We start from the raw sequence: 20,411 nt of genomic DNA, 5'->3' as shown, positions 1-20,411 counted from the left end.
AATTGCAGAATCCACAAGTCCCCACAACCCCATTATTCCATAACACCATTCGAGCTCCAGTTGAAAGTCGATCCTGAACCGCCAACCACACACAAAAGGAATATTTGGGAATACAATGAGTAAACCAAACTCCCTTATGCCAAGAAACCAAACTACCTACGGTTCGTATATGATTCCAAGTATCCTTTGTTGAGAACTTTGGTCGAAAAACATCATTCTTCCCTCGCCAGAGTGTTCTATCCGCAGCCTCCACTTTTGCATCCCTCTTAGCAGACAGAGTTTGTTCCATTTCAATAAGCTGGTTCCCACGATGACTACGCCTTCTCCGAAGGGTCCACGCTTCCGCTAAAGAACATTGTTTACTAATCCCCATATCAATAACCCCCCGTTCACCAACCAACTCCATGAGACAACCCATATCCGACCATCTATCGAACCAGAACGAAGTATTTTCCCCATTACCCACCTCTACCTTGTAGAAATCATCAGTAACACCCATGAATCTGAGGAGCTTTTTTCAAACCCAAGAACCTAAACTTGTAGTATCATGCACCGACCAGAAAGACCCCTGTTTCAACAGGTTCGAATGAACCCACTGAACCCACAAAGAGCTACCCTGCGAAACAACCCGCCAAATAAACTTCAAACAACTAACCACATTTGCTTCACTAAGAGATCTCAAACCTAGACCCCCTCTATTTTGGGTTTACGGACCACCTCCCACGAGACTTTTGCTTTTTTAGGATTCATATCTGGCCCCGACCAAAGGAAAGCCGCACACATCGAATCAATAGCATCCAAACAATGTTTAGGAAGGAAAAAAGCACCAAGCCAAAAGTTGCACACACTCCAGATAATAGAGGAAATCAAATTGAAACGTCCTGCATAAGATAAATGGCGTGGTGTCCATGAACCAATACGCTTGCGAATTTGCTCCAACAAAGGAAAACAATCTGCATAAGTAAGTTGCTTAGTAACCAACGGCAACCCTAAGTATCTAACCGGCAAGCGTCCCACTGCAAAAGGAAATCTCTCCACCAAAGGATCCACATTTCCAGCCAAATAAATTGTGGACTTCTCCATACTAATCTTTAGCCCTGACATCTTAGCAAACTCCTCAAAAACATCGACAATCCCTCTTATTGAACGTCTCTTTCCATCGGTAAGCACCATAAGATCATCCGCAAAGCTCAAATGTGTGAGCCCCAGAAGCTGGCATCGCGGATGATAGCCAAATAAACGATCCCCCGCAGCCCTGTCTAACATCTTTGATAGGACATCCATGCAAATGACAAATAAATACGGCGAAAGAGAACAACCTTGGCGAAGCCCTCTTGAACTACGAAAAAATCCAGCCAGTTCACCATTCACTTGTACCGAAAAAAAAGCTGTAGGAATGCATAGCATTAACCAATGAATAAATAATGGCGGGAATTGCATCGTAGTGAGAGCTTTAGAAAGAAAAGACCACTGAACCAAATCAAACGCTTTTGAGATATCAATCTTGATTGCACACATACTGGAGATGGAATCCTTATGGTAATCCTTAACCAATTCAGTGGCTAATTACACTTTTTCAATCAACAACCGATCCTGAACAAAAGCCGACTAGTTACTCGATATAAACTTTGGGAGGACCCACTTCAGTCTATTGGCTAAAACTTTGGAAATCACCTTATACAGCACGTTACAACAGGATATAGGTCTATAATCCTTCATTTGCCTTGCTACCAAGGTTTTGGGGATGAGCGCAAGAATGGTTGTGTTTATACCTTTAGGGAGAAAACCTTTTGCAAAAAAAGACTAAACTGCCAAAATAAACTCCCTTCCTACTAACTGCCATGTAGCCTTGTAGAACTCTGCCGTGTATCAATCTGGACCAGGAGACTTATCACTCGACATGGAAAACATAGCCTTCTTAATTTCCTCACCTGACACTTCCTTCACAAGAGCTTGGCAGTCTACCATTGAACAACGGTACGACAACAAACTCTCCAGAAAAGGTTTTTACCAAGATATAATTCTATCATATTTTCTAGCATCAAATAGGAGACTGGGTGTGGCTTAAAATCCAGCCTTATCGGCAGTTAACAGTAACAAAGAAGGCCTTCACAAAGCTGTCTCCTAAATTCTATGGACCATTTGAGATATTGAATAGAGTAGGAGCAGTTTCATATCGACTACGTCTCCTAGATGGCTGCAAGATACATAATGTGTTTCATGTCTCTTTGCTTAAAGGCCATAAGGGAACTCGATGTTCAGAAGAGCCAACACTACCATCAGTTCTACAAGGTCGTTTGGTGCCAGAGAAACCACTCACAATATTGAAAGCAAGAATGCGAGGGGGGAAGAGACAAGTATTTTTCAAATGGACCGAGAATGCAGAGGAAGAATCTACCTGGGAAGATGCAGAAAAGCTTTTAGAAGCATATCCGGAGTTGGAGCTTGAGGAAAAGCTCTTAGATGAGGAAGGGAGTAATGATAGGAGATATGGCATTACGTATCATAGGAGGAAGTAGGCCTGGGAATTTGGGTGTTCGGGTCGGGGTCAGGTTCGGGTAATTCGGGTTCGGGCTTTTCGGGTTTACTGATATAAGATCCGAACAGGTGTTCATATAATTTCAGGTTGGGTTCAGGTTCGGTTCTTTTCGGGTTCGGGTAATTTGGGTATTGACTTTAAGATATCTGAAATATATCCGAAGTATATTCAGTTATGGGTAGTACCTACTCGAACCTATCCAAAGTACCCACAAAAACCTGAAATGTACCCACAAAACCTGAAAAACCTAAAATATAAATGTACTAACAGTTGTATAATCTAACAAATTCAATAAGAAACAATGAACTAAATCTTAAACAAATGAAACTGAGCATACCATGAAATCTTAAACAAATGAAACTGAGCATACCATGTCTCGCAAAACAATTAAAACACATACCATGTCTCGCAAAATAAGCATCCCAACAAAGAAAAGCATAACTTAAAATCTTAAACAAATGAAACTGATAATGATAAACTGATAATACTTGTCTAGTGAAAGAAAAAAGAAAGAAACAAAGAAAGAAGAATCATCCCAGCATGTCAGCCTTTGACACATTATCCATAGATCATGACCTGATACATCAAACCAAACATTTTTAAAACTAAAACTCACTTGAAAGAACAAAATTATGTAAGAGGTGAACTTACCGCCGAGTATAATGTCTCGTCATGAGTCTTTGGGTCATAGTTGTTTTCATTTTGAAACACTGAAAACAAACAACAAATGTTACTTAACCGTTACAACTGAAAAATAAATAAAAACAGAGGTGTTACAAACTTAAACGTAAATGTAAAACTTACCTTTCTGAAGACTATCAAATAGTTCAATATCAGCAAGGATCTGTGAGTTTGCAAGGAAATCTTTTTCATTAATCTTCATATCTTGTTTCATCCATTACTCAATGCACATCAACACCTCCACCATGTAATGAGTTAAACAGCTCCTATGAGGCTCAATGATTCGACCACTAGTGTTGAAAGCACTTTCAGACGCGACAGAGGACACTTGCATTGCAAGAATATCCTTTGCAATTTCAGATAAAACAGGGAACTTCTGACTGTTGAGTCTTCACCAAGACAAAACATCCCATTCTATTCTAGGAAGGGTTTTAGGAGTCTCTACAGCATCCTTGAGATAAATATCTAACTCATCCTTTGTTTCATCAAGTCCTTTTTCCTTGACCATTTCAGTGGAAGCACTGTCCATCCTTTCAAACTTAGAGATTTCTTCTGCCAAGTCACTTGAGAGTGATTCAAATATAAACCGATCTTGTGTAGCACCAGAAGAAGATGGAATCGATTGAGATGATTGTGTGCTTGATCCTTTGTGGTTGACACTATACTCCTTGAACATATCCTTCATACATACCCTTAGCTTCTTGACTATCTTTTCCATAGAGTTTGTCAAAGCATATCTTAGCAAACTGCATTTTTTGTCTAGGGTCGAACACACTAGCAACAATCAACATCTTGTTAATATTCTTGACCCCTTCCCAATACTTAGTAAACTTCTCTCTCATTTCATTCGTCATTTTGCTTAGTTCACTATCATAACTATTGCTCAAAGTCGTGAGATTCTTCTCTATAGTGACAATTTCACCATAACACTTGTACGAGCAAGTCTTAGTCAGAGCTGAGACAACCAAAGTAGCAGTGTAGAACAAGACAAAAAACTTCACTAACCTCTCTATTGCCCTCCAATCCGTGTAAGAAGGTGGTCTTTTCTGTTTCACTCCATTTTCAAGTTCCATGAAGTAGTCATTATATAACTTGTCTTCATCCTCCATCTTTTGGAAAGCCAACCTAAACTTCATGGCTCTTGTCAACATCAAATATGTAGAATTCCACCTTGTCCTCATATCCATTGGCAAACTCCCCCTAGTCATCTTCCCTGAAACAACCTTTTGCTTAAAGGAGTCACATCTAGGACCTGAAGACCGAACATACTGCACTCCATTGCGAACAGCTGCCACATTATCACCCACTTCAGACAAACCATCCCTAACAATCAAATTGATGATATGAGCACAACACCTCATGTGCAAGTAAGTCCCATCTAACACTAAAGAATCATGCCTAAATAAATTAAATTCTTCAACAAACTTCTTTAATCCAGTACTGTTGGCAGTTGCATTGTCGACTGTGATGGTGAATAACTTCTCTATGCCCCAATCAGCCAGGCATTCAAGTAAAACCTTTGATATTGTGTTGCTCTTGTGATCCGTGATATACTTAAATCCAAGAATCAACTTCCTTAAGCGCCATTCTGCATCCACAAAATGCACAGTGATCACCATGTAACTATCTCGTGTAACATTAGCAGTCCATATGTCAGTAGTAAGAGACACTCTATGCTGCTGAGAAGATAACCAAGCCTTCAAAGATGCACTACAACAAATATGGGTATTGATAGTATATTATAATAGCACAATTTCTATAACTGCTATTAAAAGTGAAATGAGAGTTTGTCAAATAGACTTATAGCATTGCATTAATGCTATGCCTAAAAATCAATAAGCGGGAACTAAAAACACCTGATTCCGCCAACACTTAGAAAAAAAATTACATTTTGGCGGTCTGGAAAATAAAACCTTTACATTTCATAGCACAAAAAAAAGACAAAATAAAGAAGGCAACAAACAAAAAAAGACAAAACCTTCGAGTTCTCCGTCGACTCGTTTGCTCGTCATCTCTGCGGACTCCTTTGCTTGCCGTCTCCGGAGATTCCATTGCTCGTCATCTTCGTCGAGTTCATCTTCTCCAACGCTCGCCATCTCCGTCGATATTATCTCCTCCATCTCTCGCCATCTCCGTCGATTTCATCCTCTAGATCTCTCGCCATCTCAGTCGATTTCATCCTTTAGATCTCTCTCCATCTCGATTCGATCTGTCTCACTCTCTTAATTCGCATCAGCTCTCCTTAGATCTGATTTTCAGGTGAGTTGAAAGTGAGTTTATAATCGCTATACACAGCAGTGTGTTTCGTTGGTTGTTGTAATTACAGCTGTGTGTCTTCTTAATAGGTGTGGGTTCTCAGATATCGGGGGAAGAATACAATCACTATAGAGGTTAGACACATCTATCGATTTCTTGGCATTTTTTATCGATTTATTGTTAATAGGTGTGTCTCTGTGAATGATTGTCGAAAATATGTTTAACTTGTGGTCATTGTTGCTTGTATCCTATACCGTTTGAACTGTGTCAAGGGAAACTAGGATTTTTAAGAAAAATGTTGGACAAGGCATGGGTGCATTTATGCAGGTAATTATAATTGTTTAAAGTGTTTTGTTTATGCATTTGGACTAGTGTTGTGATACTTATATCTTTTTCTTATACTTTTCTCTTACATGAACTCAAGGGTTGATTATGCATATGAGAGTGGTGCTCGTTGTTTTGTTGAAGCTGTTAGTGCCAAATTAGCAGTTAATGGAAAGATAATTTGTCCGTGCACCGGATGCCGCAATTTAGAGCGCCATACATGCAACGAGGTTGTGTCTCATTTAGTTATAAATGGAATGGATGAGGCTTACAAGAGACGTACTGATTGGTTTCACCATGGAGATTATGTTGGTTTAGTAGAAGGTCAAGATAGAGTGTGGAATGCTGAGATTTTGGGTTTATACGAAGCTGCTAAATGGTCTGATGAAGATTTAACTTGTAAGGGTTCAGATTTATGTGAGGTTGCTGAGGGAGAGGATAGGCAAGAAGATGAGGTTTTAGCAAAACTTGCAGAAGCTGAAATGCCATTGTATCCAACATGTGTGAATCATAGCAAGCTATCAGCTACGTTACATTGTTTCGGATTAAAACTCAGAATGGCTGGTCAGACAAGAGCTTCGATGATTTATCGGAAACTTTACCAAAAATGTTACCTGAAGACAATGTAATGCACAAATCAACCTATGACGTGAAGAAGTTTCTGAAATCTTTTGATATGGGATATCAAAAGATTCATGCTTGTGTGAACGACTGCTGCCTATTCAGAAAGAAGCTGAAGAAGGTTGATACTTGTCCAAAATGCAAGTCTTCGAGATGGAAGACCAACATGCACACTGGGGAAGTCAAGAAGGGTGTTCCACAGAAGGTTTTGAGGTACTTTCCAATAATCCCTCGTCTGAAAAGGATGTTCAGATCGGAGAAAGTGGTTGCGGATTTGAGATGGCATTTCAATAACAATAGCACTGACGGGAAATTACGCCATCCAGTAGACTCAGTGACATGGAAGTCAATGAATGACAAGTATCCTTCTTTCGCAGCTGAGCAGAGGAACTTGCGACTTGGGCTCTCTACTGATGGGTTTAACCCCTTCAACATGAAGAACAGCCGATACAGTAGTTGGCCTGTCTTGCTCGTTAATTATAACTTGGCTCCTGACTTATGTATGAAGGAGGAAACATCATGCTTAGTTTGTTGATTCCTGGACCGCACCAACCTGGTAATAGTATACATGTTTACTTAGAACCTCTTATAGAAGATTTAAATCGTTTGTGGTCTAAAGGCGAGGTGACTTACGATGCATTTAGTAAAACAACTTTTACGTTGAGGGCGATGCTGCTTTGGACCATAAGTGATTTCCCAGCATATGGAAATCTTTCTGGTTGTAAATTAAAGGGTAAGATGGGTTGTCCTATATGTGGGAAGCACACAGAAAGTTTGTGGCTGAGTCATAGTAGGAAGTTTGTATATATGTGCCACCGAAAAAGTTTGTCTCCGTCACATAGATTTCGAGGAAAGATGAGTTGGTTTGATGGTAAAGCAGAGCATGGAACAAAGGGAAGGATACTCACGGGTAGAAATATTTCCTTACTACTGAGAAACTACAAGAATGATTTTGTTAATAGAAAAGAGACTGGGAAGAAGAGATTTAGAGCTTCTTGTGACATACCATCTGATAACGAAGATGAATACAATGAATCTGATGATGAAGAAGAAGACTTAGCAGAAAAAGATGAAGAGGAGTTAACTAGATGGAAGAAAAGATCAATATTCTTCACATTGCCTTATTGGGAGGTATGTATAATACTTATAGAGTTTCCATTGTCATCACTTGTATATAACTTTCAACTGATTACTCTATTTTATGCTTTGTCTTGACAAAGAGCTCTCGGTAAGACATAGCATAGACGTGATGCATGTGGAGAGAAATGTGGCTGAAAGCTTGATTGCCACATTGTTACATTGTGGCAATTCAAAGGATGGATTAAAAGCTAGGAAGGACCTCGAAACTCTTGGTATCAGGAAAGATTTGCATCCAAAAGATCACGGTAAAAGGACACTACTTCCCGCAAGTCCTTGGTCTTTGTCAAAGTCAGAAAAGAAAATATTATGTAAGCGGCTCTTTGATTTTAAAGGTCCGGATGGCTATTGCTCAAACATATCTACTTGTGTATCATTAGACGAGTGTAAAGTGATGAGACTCAAATATCATGATTACCACGTCTTGGTGCAACAACTGCTACCAGTTGCTGTTAGAGGTTTACTACCTAAGGGTCCTAGAATAGCCATTTTCCGCCTATGCGCATTCTTCAACGTTTTGTGCCAAAGAGTTATTGATATGGATCAACTCCAAATAATGGAAACAGAAATTGTGGAGACTCTATGCATGTTTGAAAGATTTTGGCCACCTAGTTTCTTTGACATCATGCTGCACTTGTGTGTGCATCTAGGAAAAGAAGCCCGACTAGCTGGTCCTGTCCATTTTCGATGGATGTATCCATTTGAGAGGTAGTGTCCTTTTTTTATATATTTTAGTTCCATCTTGAAGACTAAATTAGTGAATCTAATTGGACTTATTGCTTACCTATTTGATGTTCATTACAAACAAGTACATGAAAGTATTGAAAGACTATGTTAGAAACCCAACAAGACCAGAGGGGTGTATAGCTGAGTCATATCTTGCAGAAGAATGCATGAGGTTCTGCTCTGATTTCTTGAAGACGACAACAAATGTAGAAGAAAAAGAGGAGAGGAACACTGAGTACGAGAACCACTCCATCCTAGAAGGTCATCCTATATCAGCTGGAACCTCATTCACTCTCACTGATACGGATAGAAAAATAGCTTACCTTGCTGTAATCCAGAACACGACTATGGTGGAACCTTACATTGAGTAAGTTTTTTTTATTACGTTGTACATTATTTATTCTTACAGTAATTGTTTCTGATGAAGTTTCTTGTTTCTTGTTTTTATGCAAGTGCTCATTTGCAGCATCTACAAGACACAAATGGTAGATGCAGACGTGATGCAAGTTATTTATGGACTATGCACACTCAAAATTTCCCGACGTGGCTAAAGCAACAGGCATGTTATAATATATTTGTCTTTTTTTGTGGCTATTTAATTAGTACTTTAGTTGACCTTTTATTTTGTAATTGTTAGATACCTCTTGATTCTGAATATAAGGACAAGACACTTAAGATGTTGGCTTATAGTCCACGTAGTGTAGCCAGATCTTATACAGGCTACATTGTGAATGGCCTGCGGTTTCATACAAAGTCAGTGCATAGGCTAAGTCAGAATAGTGGGGTTTACTATGAGGCAACAACAATGTGTAGATCTAGTGCAAGAGACACAACACAAGTGGTAGATGTTGTATCATACTATGGCAGAATAGTTGATATTATCTTGTTAGACTACAATGTCTTCTACGTCCCAATATTTCGGTGTCAGTGGGCTGTTAAAGGTAACGGTGTTAAAGTAGAAGATGGCTTTACGCTGGTTAATATGAATCAGAGCCAAGTGTCATTTGCAAAGGACCCATTCATTTTAGCCTCTCAAGCAAAATGAGCACAAGATTCATACAAGGAAAGAAGACGTAAGCAGATTCCTCACACATGTAGTCGTAAAGGAATGGTTAGATTGGTCGAAGATTTAGTAAGTGTCAGTCAGTGATTATGAATATATTTTGGCCACCAGTTCTGACAATGGTTTCTTAATATCATTGAATGTGTGTTATTATAATTACGCAGAGAAAAGAGAGCTCAAATGAAGTGACTAGACTGAATGTGTGGGTCAAGTCACGAACTAGAAAAGATGGAACATACCCAAATTCAGTTGCAGCAGCAGGTCAATGAATTACAAGATGCTCTTGCAAAACTGAATAGTCCTGTAAGTCTGGAAATCCATATCATTAGATTAATGGTCTAAGAAAATGGTAACTAATTACATTCCTTCTCATTTTACAGCGTCAATTTTCAGAAGTTGGTGAACATTCAGCACCAAGAGTAAGTGTTAATATATAACGAGATTTGCTGAGGTTGTTCACTGAATGGTTAACAGATTCTAACTATTATTACCTTTGTAGAGTATAAACCAAAAACCGCAGCCTAAGTGCATTATGTATGATTGGTCTGGCTCTAAATTTAAAGTAGCTGAGGGTTGTATTCTGTATTTTGATCACATGGACTTCGTCAACAATGTACCGTTGGGCCCTAATTTAGTGAAGGTGTTGGTTGAGACGGCTTTTCAAGAAGATGCATTTCTTTGGAGACATACGGCAAATATGTTTAGTATTGGTCAAGCTGTAGGAGAAACTATTGTGTGGCCTCAGGATTGTGTTGATGCTATTGAGCAGGAGTTAGTACCAGAAGACATTCCGCCTAAGGTAATGTTTTCTTAATCTGATTGATTGTACTTAGGATTTGATATCTATGTTTTAGTGTTCTTAAATCTAGTAATATTTTCTATATTGGAATTATTTTGTTTAACAGAGCCCAAATATAACTTCCATGAACAACTGCAAACTTCTAGATTGGCTATCAAATGATGATAAACTTGTTGCTGAAGGCCGTTGGCAGACTCGTGATCCCAAAGCTTTGGTGAATGGCCTTCCTCTTGGACCAAATGCCATTAAAGTTTTTGTCGATGCGGTTAATGAACCTGAGACATTTCTTTGGCGGCCAACAGAAGAACTCTCAAATCTTCATGACTCTTTGAAGTCGTTTGTAGCATGGCCATTCAACAGAGTTTTAATCGAAGATTTAAGTACAGAGGCACCAGCTACAACATCTCCTCGCACGCAGTCACAAGGACTCACTCTTGCAGCTCATGTGAAGAGTTCAAAACCACTTACACAATCTCCTTCAAGTTCATCTCAGCAGGTAAATTTCGACGTTTTTGTTACTTATAAAATATGTTATGATCGTTAGAACTGATGCCTTTGTAAACCTTGCATATTATTTATACTATGCAACATACTTCTCCGAAACGGATTGTCAAGGAGGATCAGAAGTGCAAACTGCTGGACATTACCGGTCAGAATAGGGTTGTTGCAGAAGGACGCTGGTCTTCAAACAACCCAGAACAGTTAGTGCATTTTGTTCCCTTGGGTCATAATGCAGTTCGTGTGTGGATTGATGTAGTCAAGGTGCCTGATGCGAAGGTTTGGAGGCCTAATTCTGTTATTGAGTGTATGGAGGATACTATTGGTACCACTATAGCATGGCCTGAAGAAAAATTTTGTCATCATTTGATGTCGAGTAAGAACTGTATGATTTTCTACTTTCGTTGTTGTGGCAAATGCATGAGACTTGTGTTCTTTTGTTTGGGATTTATGGAATTGGATCGTATGCTCATTGTGTATCATAACAATGTTTGATATTTTCTATTCTAGAATACAATTTCAGCTTTATCACAGGTTACTTTCAAATTGTAACTTCATTTGAATATGCTGTATAGGGAACGATTAATAGTAATCAGAAGACAAAGGTAATTGATCGTTATAGCAGGCAGATGACATTGTATACTCACTTAGTAGCACATAATAAAAGCTACAGCTCAGATACAAATAGCTCAACACCGATGCTAAGATAACTAATCAAATGGCATTAACATAGAGCTACTAAAAATTAAATCATATCAAGAAAAGATAGCTACGTTTACCGTATATATAGCAGACATAAAGTATTATTATATATATAAATATAGCACGATATATGTGTTATTAAATATTGTAATATAGCATTTTATATATGCTATTAAAGGATACCCTACGATAGCACCAACCCAGAAACGCTATCGTATATAGCCCCTCTATTATAGCGTCTCATTTAATAGCATTCATGAAAACGCTATAATAACCATATCATAGCGTTAATTGTATGCTATCAATACCCATATTTGTTGTAGTGATGCTTTCCTGGCCACATACATCTGAATTATATCTCTACTAGTTGTTCTTCTTGAATGAGGCTTGAATAAATTACACTTGTTGTAGAAGTGTTTCCATGCAAGACACTAAATAAAGGCAAGTGGCAATTCTGCCAAAACAAGCATTTCATTTGAAGCCTCTCTGAAGACACTCTTTGTTATTCTTCCATCTTGTAGCTTTCCCTCATTATTAATAACAGCTTGTGTCTGACGCCCAACCCATGCCTTGTACGGCTTACATATATCTAAATGCTTCTTCAAGTTTGAAGTCCCTTGTTTAGTTGGACATACAAATGACTTCTTGCAATAGTGACAATCACCCATATTTTGATCCTTCTCTTGTCTCGTGAAATGCTTCCACACTTCGGACCATTGAGCACGTAACTTCTTAGGTTTATTACCATCATCATCACCTCGTGGAGCTTCTTTCCTCTTCCCTTTGCTTTTATCAGTCGGCGGAGGAATCTTACACCTATCTCCTTGTCTTTATGTGTTCTCATCATTGGCATCGTAGTTGTTCAAAGAATCCATCTACAACATTTCAAAGATAATCCATTTCAAAACATGTATGATAATATACAATGCTATTTTTATTCAATAAATGAAACAACAAGAAAGATCAAAGAGAGTGACTATCACACGGTTAGTGAAACCGTTAATGTTGTTGTGAATAAACTTGGAATCAATAGAATAAAAACGAAGGCAAAAGGTTATAGAGTTCACTAAATAAGAAGCATCAACTTGGAATCAATATAATAAAAACGAAGGCAAAAGTCTCTACCAAAAGTCTGGGTTTGTAAACAAAAAAAATCTCTGGTTCTATATTACACGAAATAATAAATTGAAATCATAATATAAATTAATCAAGAGAGTTTCATACATAAAACAATCAAAAATTTTTAAAAAGAGGAGAATGAAGTTGAAAAAGCCGAACACCCAAAATTTTAACATTATATCACATTACATTCGATCCAATATACAAGAAAACCCCAAAATCTCCAAAGCAAAATAAAAAATATTCTATTTACAAACATCAAATTCGACAAAACAAAAATTCTAAATTAACAGCTATGAACAAAACAAAGAAGAGAATTCAACCCAAAGGATCAAAATCAATGTGAATCAAACAAATACAAATTCGACCCAAAAAAAAACAAGTACAAAAATAGTATCAATTGAAATCACAATATAAATTAATCAACAGAGGAGACATAAGCAAATCAATAATTAAAAAAAGAAAGAAGAGGAGAATGAAACTTACAATTGATCGACTTCTAGCTGCCTATGAACGGAAAACCCAAAGATGAAGCTAACGGCGGACTTAGGTTTTGCTTTGGGGATCCAGTTTGAGGGTTTTGGTTTATAAAACCAAAAGATTCTTGAAATCGGATAATATATGGGAAGTTCGACATGGTTATGATTTTTTAGGAAGATTCACAAGGATTCGAAGAGGGAGAATAAGGCAAACGGTTTTATGAAATCATATCATCGTGATATCGTGTATAATTTTTCTCGGGTATAAACAGGTATCTTCGGTTCCTCGGGTTCGGTTCGGGTAATATCTGATACTTGTGGTTATTTGAAAACGAGAACCAATTGGTTATTTAGACAGAATCGGTTCGGGTCGGGTCCTTGGGTTCGGTTTATTTGCCCAGGCCTAGGAGGAAGGCCAAAGCCTTTTCTTAGTCGGTTATTTAGATGACTTAATTGGTAAACTAGACACTTTTTCAACAAATAATTTGAAAAGTAGACATTTTTGAAAACAAATTTGAGAAATAAAAACTTTTCTCTTTCCTTTCTAATAGAGCTTTCTATTAGAGAGGCATTTAGAAAATGACATTTTTAACCTTTTGTTTATTTCTTTATGTATCCACATAAAGACAAATTTGCATAAAGACAAATTTATTTTTAAAACTGAGCCTAATAAAAATCAGCTCAATAACAAATGTATGTTTTAATAATTGATGAATTTTATACATTTTATTTTTTTAGACATGACCAAAATAATAACCTAAATAAAAAAATTATCTTTATAAATGAATAAATCTTTTTTTTATGGAATTATGTGTTTTGAATTTTAGATGTGTGATTGATTTATCCTAAACAACACTAAAACATGTATTATGGATAATTATATCACACAGAAACTTCCCAAAATATCATTATTAGACCCATTACAATATTTTAGATTAATTTTTAAAAATTTCATAAACTTCCCAAAAAATTTAAAATTATTTTTTTTTAGTTTTGAGTTATCTATTTTATATTTAGGTTATAGTTTTGAAGAAATAGGGTTTAGTATTTAGAGTGTATGGTTTAGTTTTGATAATTTATTTAGATGGTACACCAAACTCATATGGTACACCAAACCCAGATGGTACACCAAACCCAGATAATACACTAAACTCAGATGGTACACCCAACCCAGATTGTACACCAGAATTACAGTATATCACACATTACAATATTTTAAGTTAGTTTTTAGATTTTTTTTTATGTTTGAGTTCTTTATTATAGGGTATAGTTTTGAAGGGATATGGTTTGGTATATAGATTGTAGGGTTTTCATTTTGAAATATTAATTAGATAGTACACTAAATCAATATGGTACACCAAACTTAGATGATAAACCAAATCTAAATGGTACATTAAACCTAGATGGTACACCAAATCTATATGGTATATAGATCTAGATGATACACCAGATTCAGATGGTACACCAGATCCAAATGGTACATCAGATTCAGATGGTACACCAGGTTCAGATGGTACACCAGACCCAGATGGTACACCAGAGTTAACTGGTATACCAGAGTCAGATGATACACTAGACCTATATGATACACCAAATGTAAATGGTACACCATACCCAAATGGTACACCAGATTCAGATGGTACACCAAAACTAGATGTTACACCAAAGCTAGATGGTACACCAGACCCATATGATACACTATACCCAGATGGTACACCAAAGTCCGATGGTACACCATAGTCAGATGGTACACCAGACGTAGATGGTATACTAGACTCAAATGGTACACCAGAGTCATATTGCATACCAAACCTACATTGTACACTAAAACCACATGGTATACTAAACCTATATGGTAAACCAAACTCAGGTTGTACTCTAAACTCAGATTGTACACTTAATCCAGATGGTAGACCAAAATAACATTATTTCACATATTACAAAATCTTAAAATAATTTTTGGAAATATTTTTTTTTTAGGTTTAGGTTCTTTATTTTACATTTAATGTATGATTTTAGGGGATAAGATTTTAGTATCTAAAGTTTAAGTTTAAATTTTAAAACTAAATTCTGTTTTTAAAATTTTAGAGTGCTAAATTTGAAAAGAAAAATTATTTGATGTTATTTGAAAGAATTTTCCTAATTTAAGTGGAGTAGTGGACCATGAAACATTAATTTTTTTAATCCAATACCTCAAAATTGGCTCCTACATACACAAAATTTTATCTCTCATTTCCTTTAAAATTGGAACCACAAATAAACTCTCTATTTTATGACATATAATCATAGGTATATTGATCTTTCTATTTGTGTTTGTCTTATACTCTCTCACAAATTCTCTATCTCACAAAAGCTAAAAATGCATATTTTTTTAATTTTTACTGTTTTTCCAATTACTTTTCAAAAAGTGTCTAATATGGACTAGATAGATTGCTATTACCTTTTATTATTGAATTAAGATTTTGGTATTTTTACTTATTTTAGCATCAGTCGGTTGTAAGGGTTTTCCTATATAAGGAGACTCGATGATCAATAAGAAGCAACTTCCAAGCATTAACCTTATTCTAGAGATTAGGGTTAAGGGAAGCTTAAGTTTTACGATCCTCTGTTTTCTAGTTGTTCCTCTGTTTCCTAGCTAACTAAGGACGGATCCTATTACTCGATCTGTATCAAAGGCTAAGGCTCGTAAGTCGTAACAGTCACATACAGTGACTTCGTGAACAAAGAACTGATCTTGTTCTCCATGGCGGATCTTCAACGGTCAATTCCCTCAATGGTTGATGGGCTCAATCCCGGTCAGAGAAAGATACTTTTCTGTGCATTCAAAATTAACTCAATGAAGGTTGCCCAATTCGCTGGTTATGTATCGAAGAAATCAGCTTATCATCATGGCGAGCAGAGTCTTTCCAGCACTATGATAGGCATGGCACAGGATTACTTGGGCAGCAACAATATCAACTTACTTCAACCAAATGGCCAATTTGGTACACGAGCTTCGGTAAGGATAGCTAATTAATAGACCAACTGTTCTCATTAATCTATGCTTGTGCTCATCATAGTGTACGTACCCAATTGTAGGGTGGAAAAGATGCAGCCCGTGCAGAATACCTTTGGACTAAATTCTCTCCTGCAACAAGGGTCTTGTTTGCCAAGGATGATGATGTCCTACTTGATTACTTGAACGAAGATGGGCAAAAGATAGAGCCAACTTGGTAATTATTTCCCTTCCTTAATTGTTTGGTTTTTTTTTTTTCCTCTTTTCAGACTAGTTAACTTAATCTGTTAATGCTGGTTAGGTACATGCCCATAATTCCAACTGTACTTGTCAATGGCTCTGAAGGCATTGGAACTGGGTGGAGCACGTTCATACCGAACTACAACCCTAGAGATATTGTTGCTAACATAAGGCGTCGACTCAGTGGTGAAAGTGTGGTTCCTATGGATCCTTGGTATAGAGGTTTTAAAGGAACCATTGAGAAAACTGCGTCCATGGAAGGTGGTTGTACCTACACAACCACTGGTCTATATGAGGAAGTTGATGACACAACTATTCGAATTACGGAGCTGCCCATCAGAAGGTGGACTGATGATCATACACAATTCTTGCAGTCATTAAAGACAGATAATGGTGCCTCCTTTCTCCAGCAGGTAGATAGAATGCATGATTTAATAATTAGAAACTAACTAGTATTTTTTTATGCCGCTTTCTGAGTCGTTCTTTTTTTTCTGCAGGACGTCAGGTCTAACAGTGACGCTACATCTGTGAGTCTTGACCTTAAATTGAGTGAAGAGAACATGCTGGAGGCTCGGAAAGAGGGCTTTCTTGAGAAATTTAAACTCACCACGAAAAATCTCTACAAGTAATATGCATCTCTTTGATAAAAAAAGGTGTTCTAAAGAAATATGCATCTCCAGAACAAAGTAAGAAGAGATCCAACTTGTTTTCATTCTGTTTTTTTTCCCCCCTCTATAAGACATACTAATGTTACATCCCTATGTTGCAGTCCTTGAAGAGTTCTTTGATGTACGGCTTGAATTCTATGAGAAGAGAAAGGTTTGAAAGCAAACTATGATTCAGTCCTTTAGAGGTTTTAGTCATCATGGTAATGTTCTAACATTATGTCTTAACTGTCTTCTGATGTATACAGGATACTATGCTGAAGAATCTGGAACTTGAGCTGCAGAAACTAGAAAACAAAGTAAAGTTCATTCTTGGAGTTGTCAGTGGAGAAATCATAGTGATTAATAGAAAGAAAGCTGATCTTGTTGAGGACTTGAGACAGAGAGGGTTTACACCATTTCCGAGGAAGTTAATGCCTGTAGAAGATGCAGTTGCTGGAGCAGTTGATGCAGCTGAAGAATCTGAAGAAAGCTCAGTGGATCCTGCAGATTCCGCAGACACTTATATACCCGGCTCAGAGTATGACTACATATTATTGGAAATGGCGATGGGATCGTTGACTAAAGAGAAAGTCAAGGAGTTATTGTCAGACAAAGAGAAAATAATTGAAACAATTAAAGACTTGAAAAAACACACGCCAAGATCCCTCTGGCTCAGAGACCTGGACTCTCTTGACAAGGAACTAGATGTAAGGATTCACAAAGCTATCCCTTATATAACACTTAATATTTAATTTGTCACTGATATATCTTGTTCCTCATATTGCAGAAACTTGATCAGGCCGATGCTAAAGCCGAAATAGAGAGAAAGGTAGCACTGGAAAAAATCAGGGCCAGTTCTGGAGCACCAGTAAAGGCTAAAATACAGGCGCCAAAGAAACCGGTAGCAAAGAAGACCACAAAGAAAGCCAGTGAATCCGAAACAACAGAGGCTTCCTATTCAGCAATGGACAGTGGTTAGTCTCCTCGTACTCCAGCGTTTTCATTGCGTTTTGTTTTCTTGGTTGGATCTAATATACATTGGAAACTTTTTTTTGGTTCTATAAGATAACAACGTAGCAGAAGTGGTAAAGCCAAAAGGTAGACAAGGAGGAGCCAAAAAGAAGGCCCCAGCTGCAAAGGTGTTTGCTCAATACAATTTTGGCTTAGGAGCTGCGGATTCAAGCAGTAATCTGATACACAGTTTTGACAAAGAAGCATTGATCTAACACAACCTATTGTATGTAATTTGGGTCTTAAAGTTAAGTCTTGTCTTTCTTGTGGTTTTATCAACAGAAGCAACTGAAACATCGAAAGCAATTGACGCGGACGATGATGATGATGACGTGGTAGTTGAGGTAGCTGCACCAGCAAAGAAAGGAGGAAGAAAACCTGCGGCAAGTAAAGCCGCAAAACCACCAGCAGCTCCGAGGAAAAGGAAGCAGGTTGCGGCGATTGGTGTGTCTCCGGAGAAGAAAGTGAGGAAGATGAGATCGTCTCCGTTTAACAAGAAGAGTAGTTCTGATGTGAGCACGGGATCGGACACTCGGCCAGGAACGCTCGTGCCGGACCCGGACACCTCTTGGACGGCCGGACAATTGGTACTAACGTCCAGCAGCTAGCGTAGGCGGCAAGGATCTGGCCCGGGACAACAATGTAGCATCAACATTGCTCTGTGGACAAAGTTAAGGGAGTGGAGATTAATAATCGTGTGGTTGTGACACTTGATGGGAAGTATCTATCGCATTCCGAACAGGTCAGTGTTGCATTTTATAATGCTTTTTTTTTTAATATAAGTATTCAGAATGTATGAATGGTTTGGGATCATTGTTGCAGAGGACGGAGAATATGTTGTCGAGGCCAAACCTCAAGGGAAGTACAAGCGAATGATGTGAATCTAAGAAGCTTTTATGTTTCCATGAATGTCTTATAGTAAGTTGTAACAATATTGCAATTCCTATGGTGTTTGTTTATATGTACTCTATGGCAACTCCAGCCACCAGGTTAAAGCCTGTTTCATAAACAAAGACAAGAAAGCATTTCTATATTTTTTTCTTTAAACATTGTAATAAAGTTCTGATTCATGCTCATATCGATTGAATAAAGTTTATGGCAGTCATATGTACCTGAGATGTAACCTTGTCATAGAGATCTTAAATTACATCATAGTAGTCAAAACTAGGACAGCATAAGGTTTTTGCAGGGCCCTAATGGAAGTGAACTATTGCACCATAACAGTTCGAGTAGATGTTCACACACATTACAGGTTATGATCTTTTGCATAATCAATCATGAAAGCAGAACTTTTTCGAGTGTCCTGATACTTAATATCGATTGAATAAAGTTTCTGGCAGTCTTATGTACCCGAGATGTAACCCTGTCTGTGAGATCTTGAGTTACATCATTGTATTCTAACTTGGACAGCAGTAAGGTTTTTTTCAGGGCCCTCACGGAAGTGAACCATTTCACCATGCATAACATTTCAAGTAATTGTTCACACACATTACAGGTTATGATCTTTTGCTTTAGAATGGTCTGGACAGTAAGAGATTGTTAATACAGATTTCATAATCAATCATGAATGCAGAATGTCCATATACTTATGCTCCGGGAAACAAGAAATGGTAATTGTACTTGAGATTGGAAACTATTTCATCTATTGTTGTTTTTTCTGAGTTAAAGGAGAGCTGCGGAATGGATCATCATCACCGAATGCAGCTACGTTCCCTGGACGTGAGAAAACTATCTGCAATGTTGCAGAAATGCATTTAGTTAATCAAATCAAGTCTAAAATGAGACTGAGGTAAGAAACCAGTGTTTGTGTTACCTGGTAGTTTTTAAGGGTAAGTGTCTTGAGCTGCACAGTAGTCGAAATATCTTCAAATCCAAGATCCATGACTTGTCTGTGCAGATAGATAATAGTTACTTTTCTTGAACAAATGAACAAACATACTGAGTCCTAAAAAGCAAAACAGAGGAAAGAGGTTTTTTGAAGTTTATCTTACTTTTGTCTCTCTAAGAAGTTCTTCCTCCAGTACCTCAACGTGTGGTAGTAATGAATCCCAAAGTTCTCATCGTGTTCAATGCTGTATTTTTTTCAAGTGTTAGATACTAATTAGGTCGTTTCGTTTGGGAGAAGGAGAAAGCAGAGAAATTGCATTTGAAGCTAAACTCTGATAAAGAAAAAGACTTTACCATAGCCTAGAGGAAGAGGCCATGGCTGAAGTAACTCTGGCTAAAGAAGGAATGCATCCACCAGGGAATATGTATTCTTTTATAAAATCTGAATTTAGTCTGTACTCATTGTAGCGTTCTTCGGGTATCGATATGAACTGTTATATGGTTTAGAAATTGAAACCATCAATGGTTGTGCAAATGAGGGAACCATGAGGGATCGGAAGAAGTGTTACCTGTAGGACAAAAATGCCGTTCTGTGCAAGCGCAGCTTCACAGCAACTGAAAAACTTCTCCATAAACTCATGGCCAACCGCTTCTATCATCTCACTGAAACATCAAGAAAAGTTATGTCATAAGAGTATAAGACAGATTACAAAGTTAGTTTTTAAAAAAGTGGGACAATACAAAAAA

The 20,411-nt window shown here is 37.5% G+C and overlaps 1 protein-coding gene and 2 pseudogenes across 2 annotated transcripts; 2 read left to right on the top strand and 1 right to left on the bottom strand.

Moving 5' to 3' along the window:
• Positions 1 to 3,611: 3,611 nt before the first annotated feature.
• On the bottom strand, positions 3,612 to 5,340 carry LOC147920318 (zinc finger BED domain-containing protein RICESLEEPER 2-like). The gene is made up of 4 exons (XM_087501012.1): positions 5,199 to 5,340; positions 5,109 to 5,133; positions 4,030 to 4,930; positions 3,612 to 3,929 (listed from the first exon to the last, which is right to left on the bottom strand). Exons 1-4 carry the CDS (start codon positions 5,338 to 5,340, stop codon positions 3,612 to 3,614), a joined length of 1,386 nt encoding a protein of 461 aa, XP_087357138.1.
• Positions 5,341 to 5,771: 431 nt separating this feature from the next.
• LOC104783990 (uncharacterized) lies at positions 5,772 to 11,354 on the top strand (annotated as a pseudogene).
• Positions 11,355 to 15,469: 4,115 nt separating this feature from the next.
• On the top strand, positions 15,470 to 18,913 carry LOC104767587 (DNA topoisomerase 2-like; annotated as a pseudogene). The gene is made up of 11 exons (XR_015590791.1): positions 15,470 to 15,536; positions 15,635 to 15,942; positions 16,023 to 16,156; positions 16,241 to 16,592; positions 16,677 to 16,865; positions 16,949 to 16,998; positions 17,093 to 17,533; positions 17,614 to 17,800; positions 17,892 to 18,011; positions 18,120 to 18,579; positions 18,660 to 18,913. The product of XR_015590791.1 is annotated as a DNA topoisomerase 2-like (transcript).
• The last annotated feature ends 1,498 nt before the right edge of the window (positions 18,914 to 20,411 follow it).

The sequence above is a fragment of the Camelina sativa genome, chromosome 19, assembly GCF_030686135.1.
Source record: "Camelina sativa cultivar CO46 ecotype springtype chromosome 19, ASM3068613v1".
Taxonomy (NCBI): Eukaryota; Viridiplantae; Streptophyta; class Magnoliopsida; order Brassicales; family Brassicaceae; genus Camelina; species Camelina sativa.
Note: the sequence above shows the minus strand (reverse complement) of the source record. Positions and strands in the feature narration are given on the sequence as shown.

What these genes read in the sequence shown, in the direction of transcription:
- LOC147920318 (XM_087501012.1), bottom strand. Translation starts at nt 5,340, where the DNA reads ATGGAGGAGATAATATCGACGGAGATGGCGAGCGTTGGAGAAGATGAA. An exon ending in ATTTTCCAGACCGCCAAAAT is followed by an intron (nt 4,931 to 5,108) that starts GTAATTTTTTTT and finishes TATTTGTTGTAG; the next exon opens with TGCATCTTTGAAGGCTTGGT. An exon ending in TTACTAAGTATTGGGAAGGG is followed by an intron (nt 3,930 to 4,029) that starts GTCAAGAATATT and finishes TCTATGGAAAAG; the next exon opens with ATAGTCAAGAAGCTAAGGGT.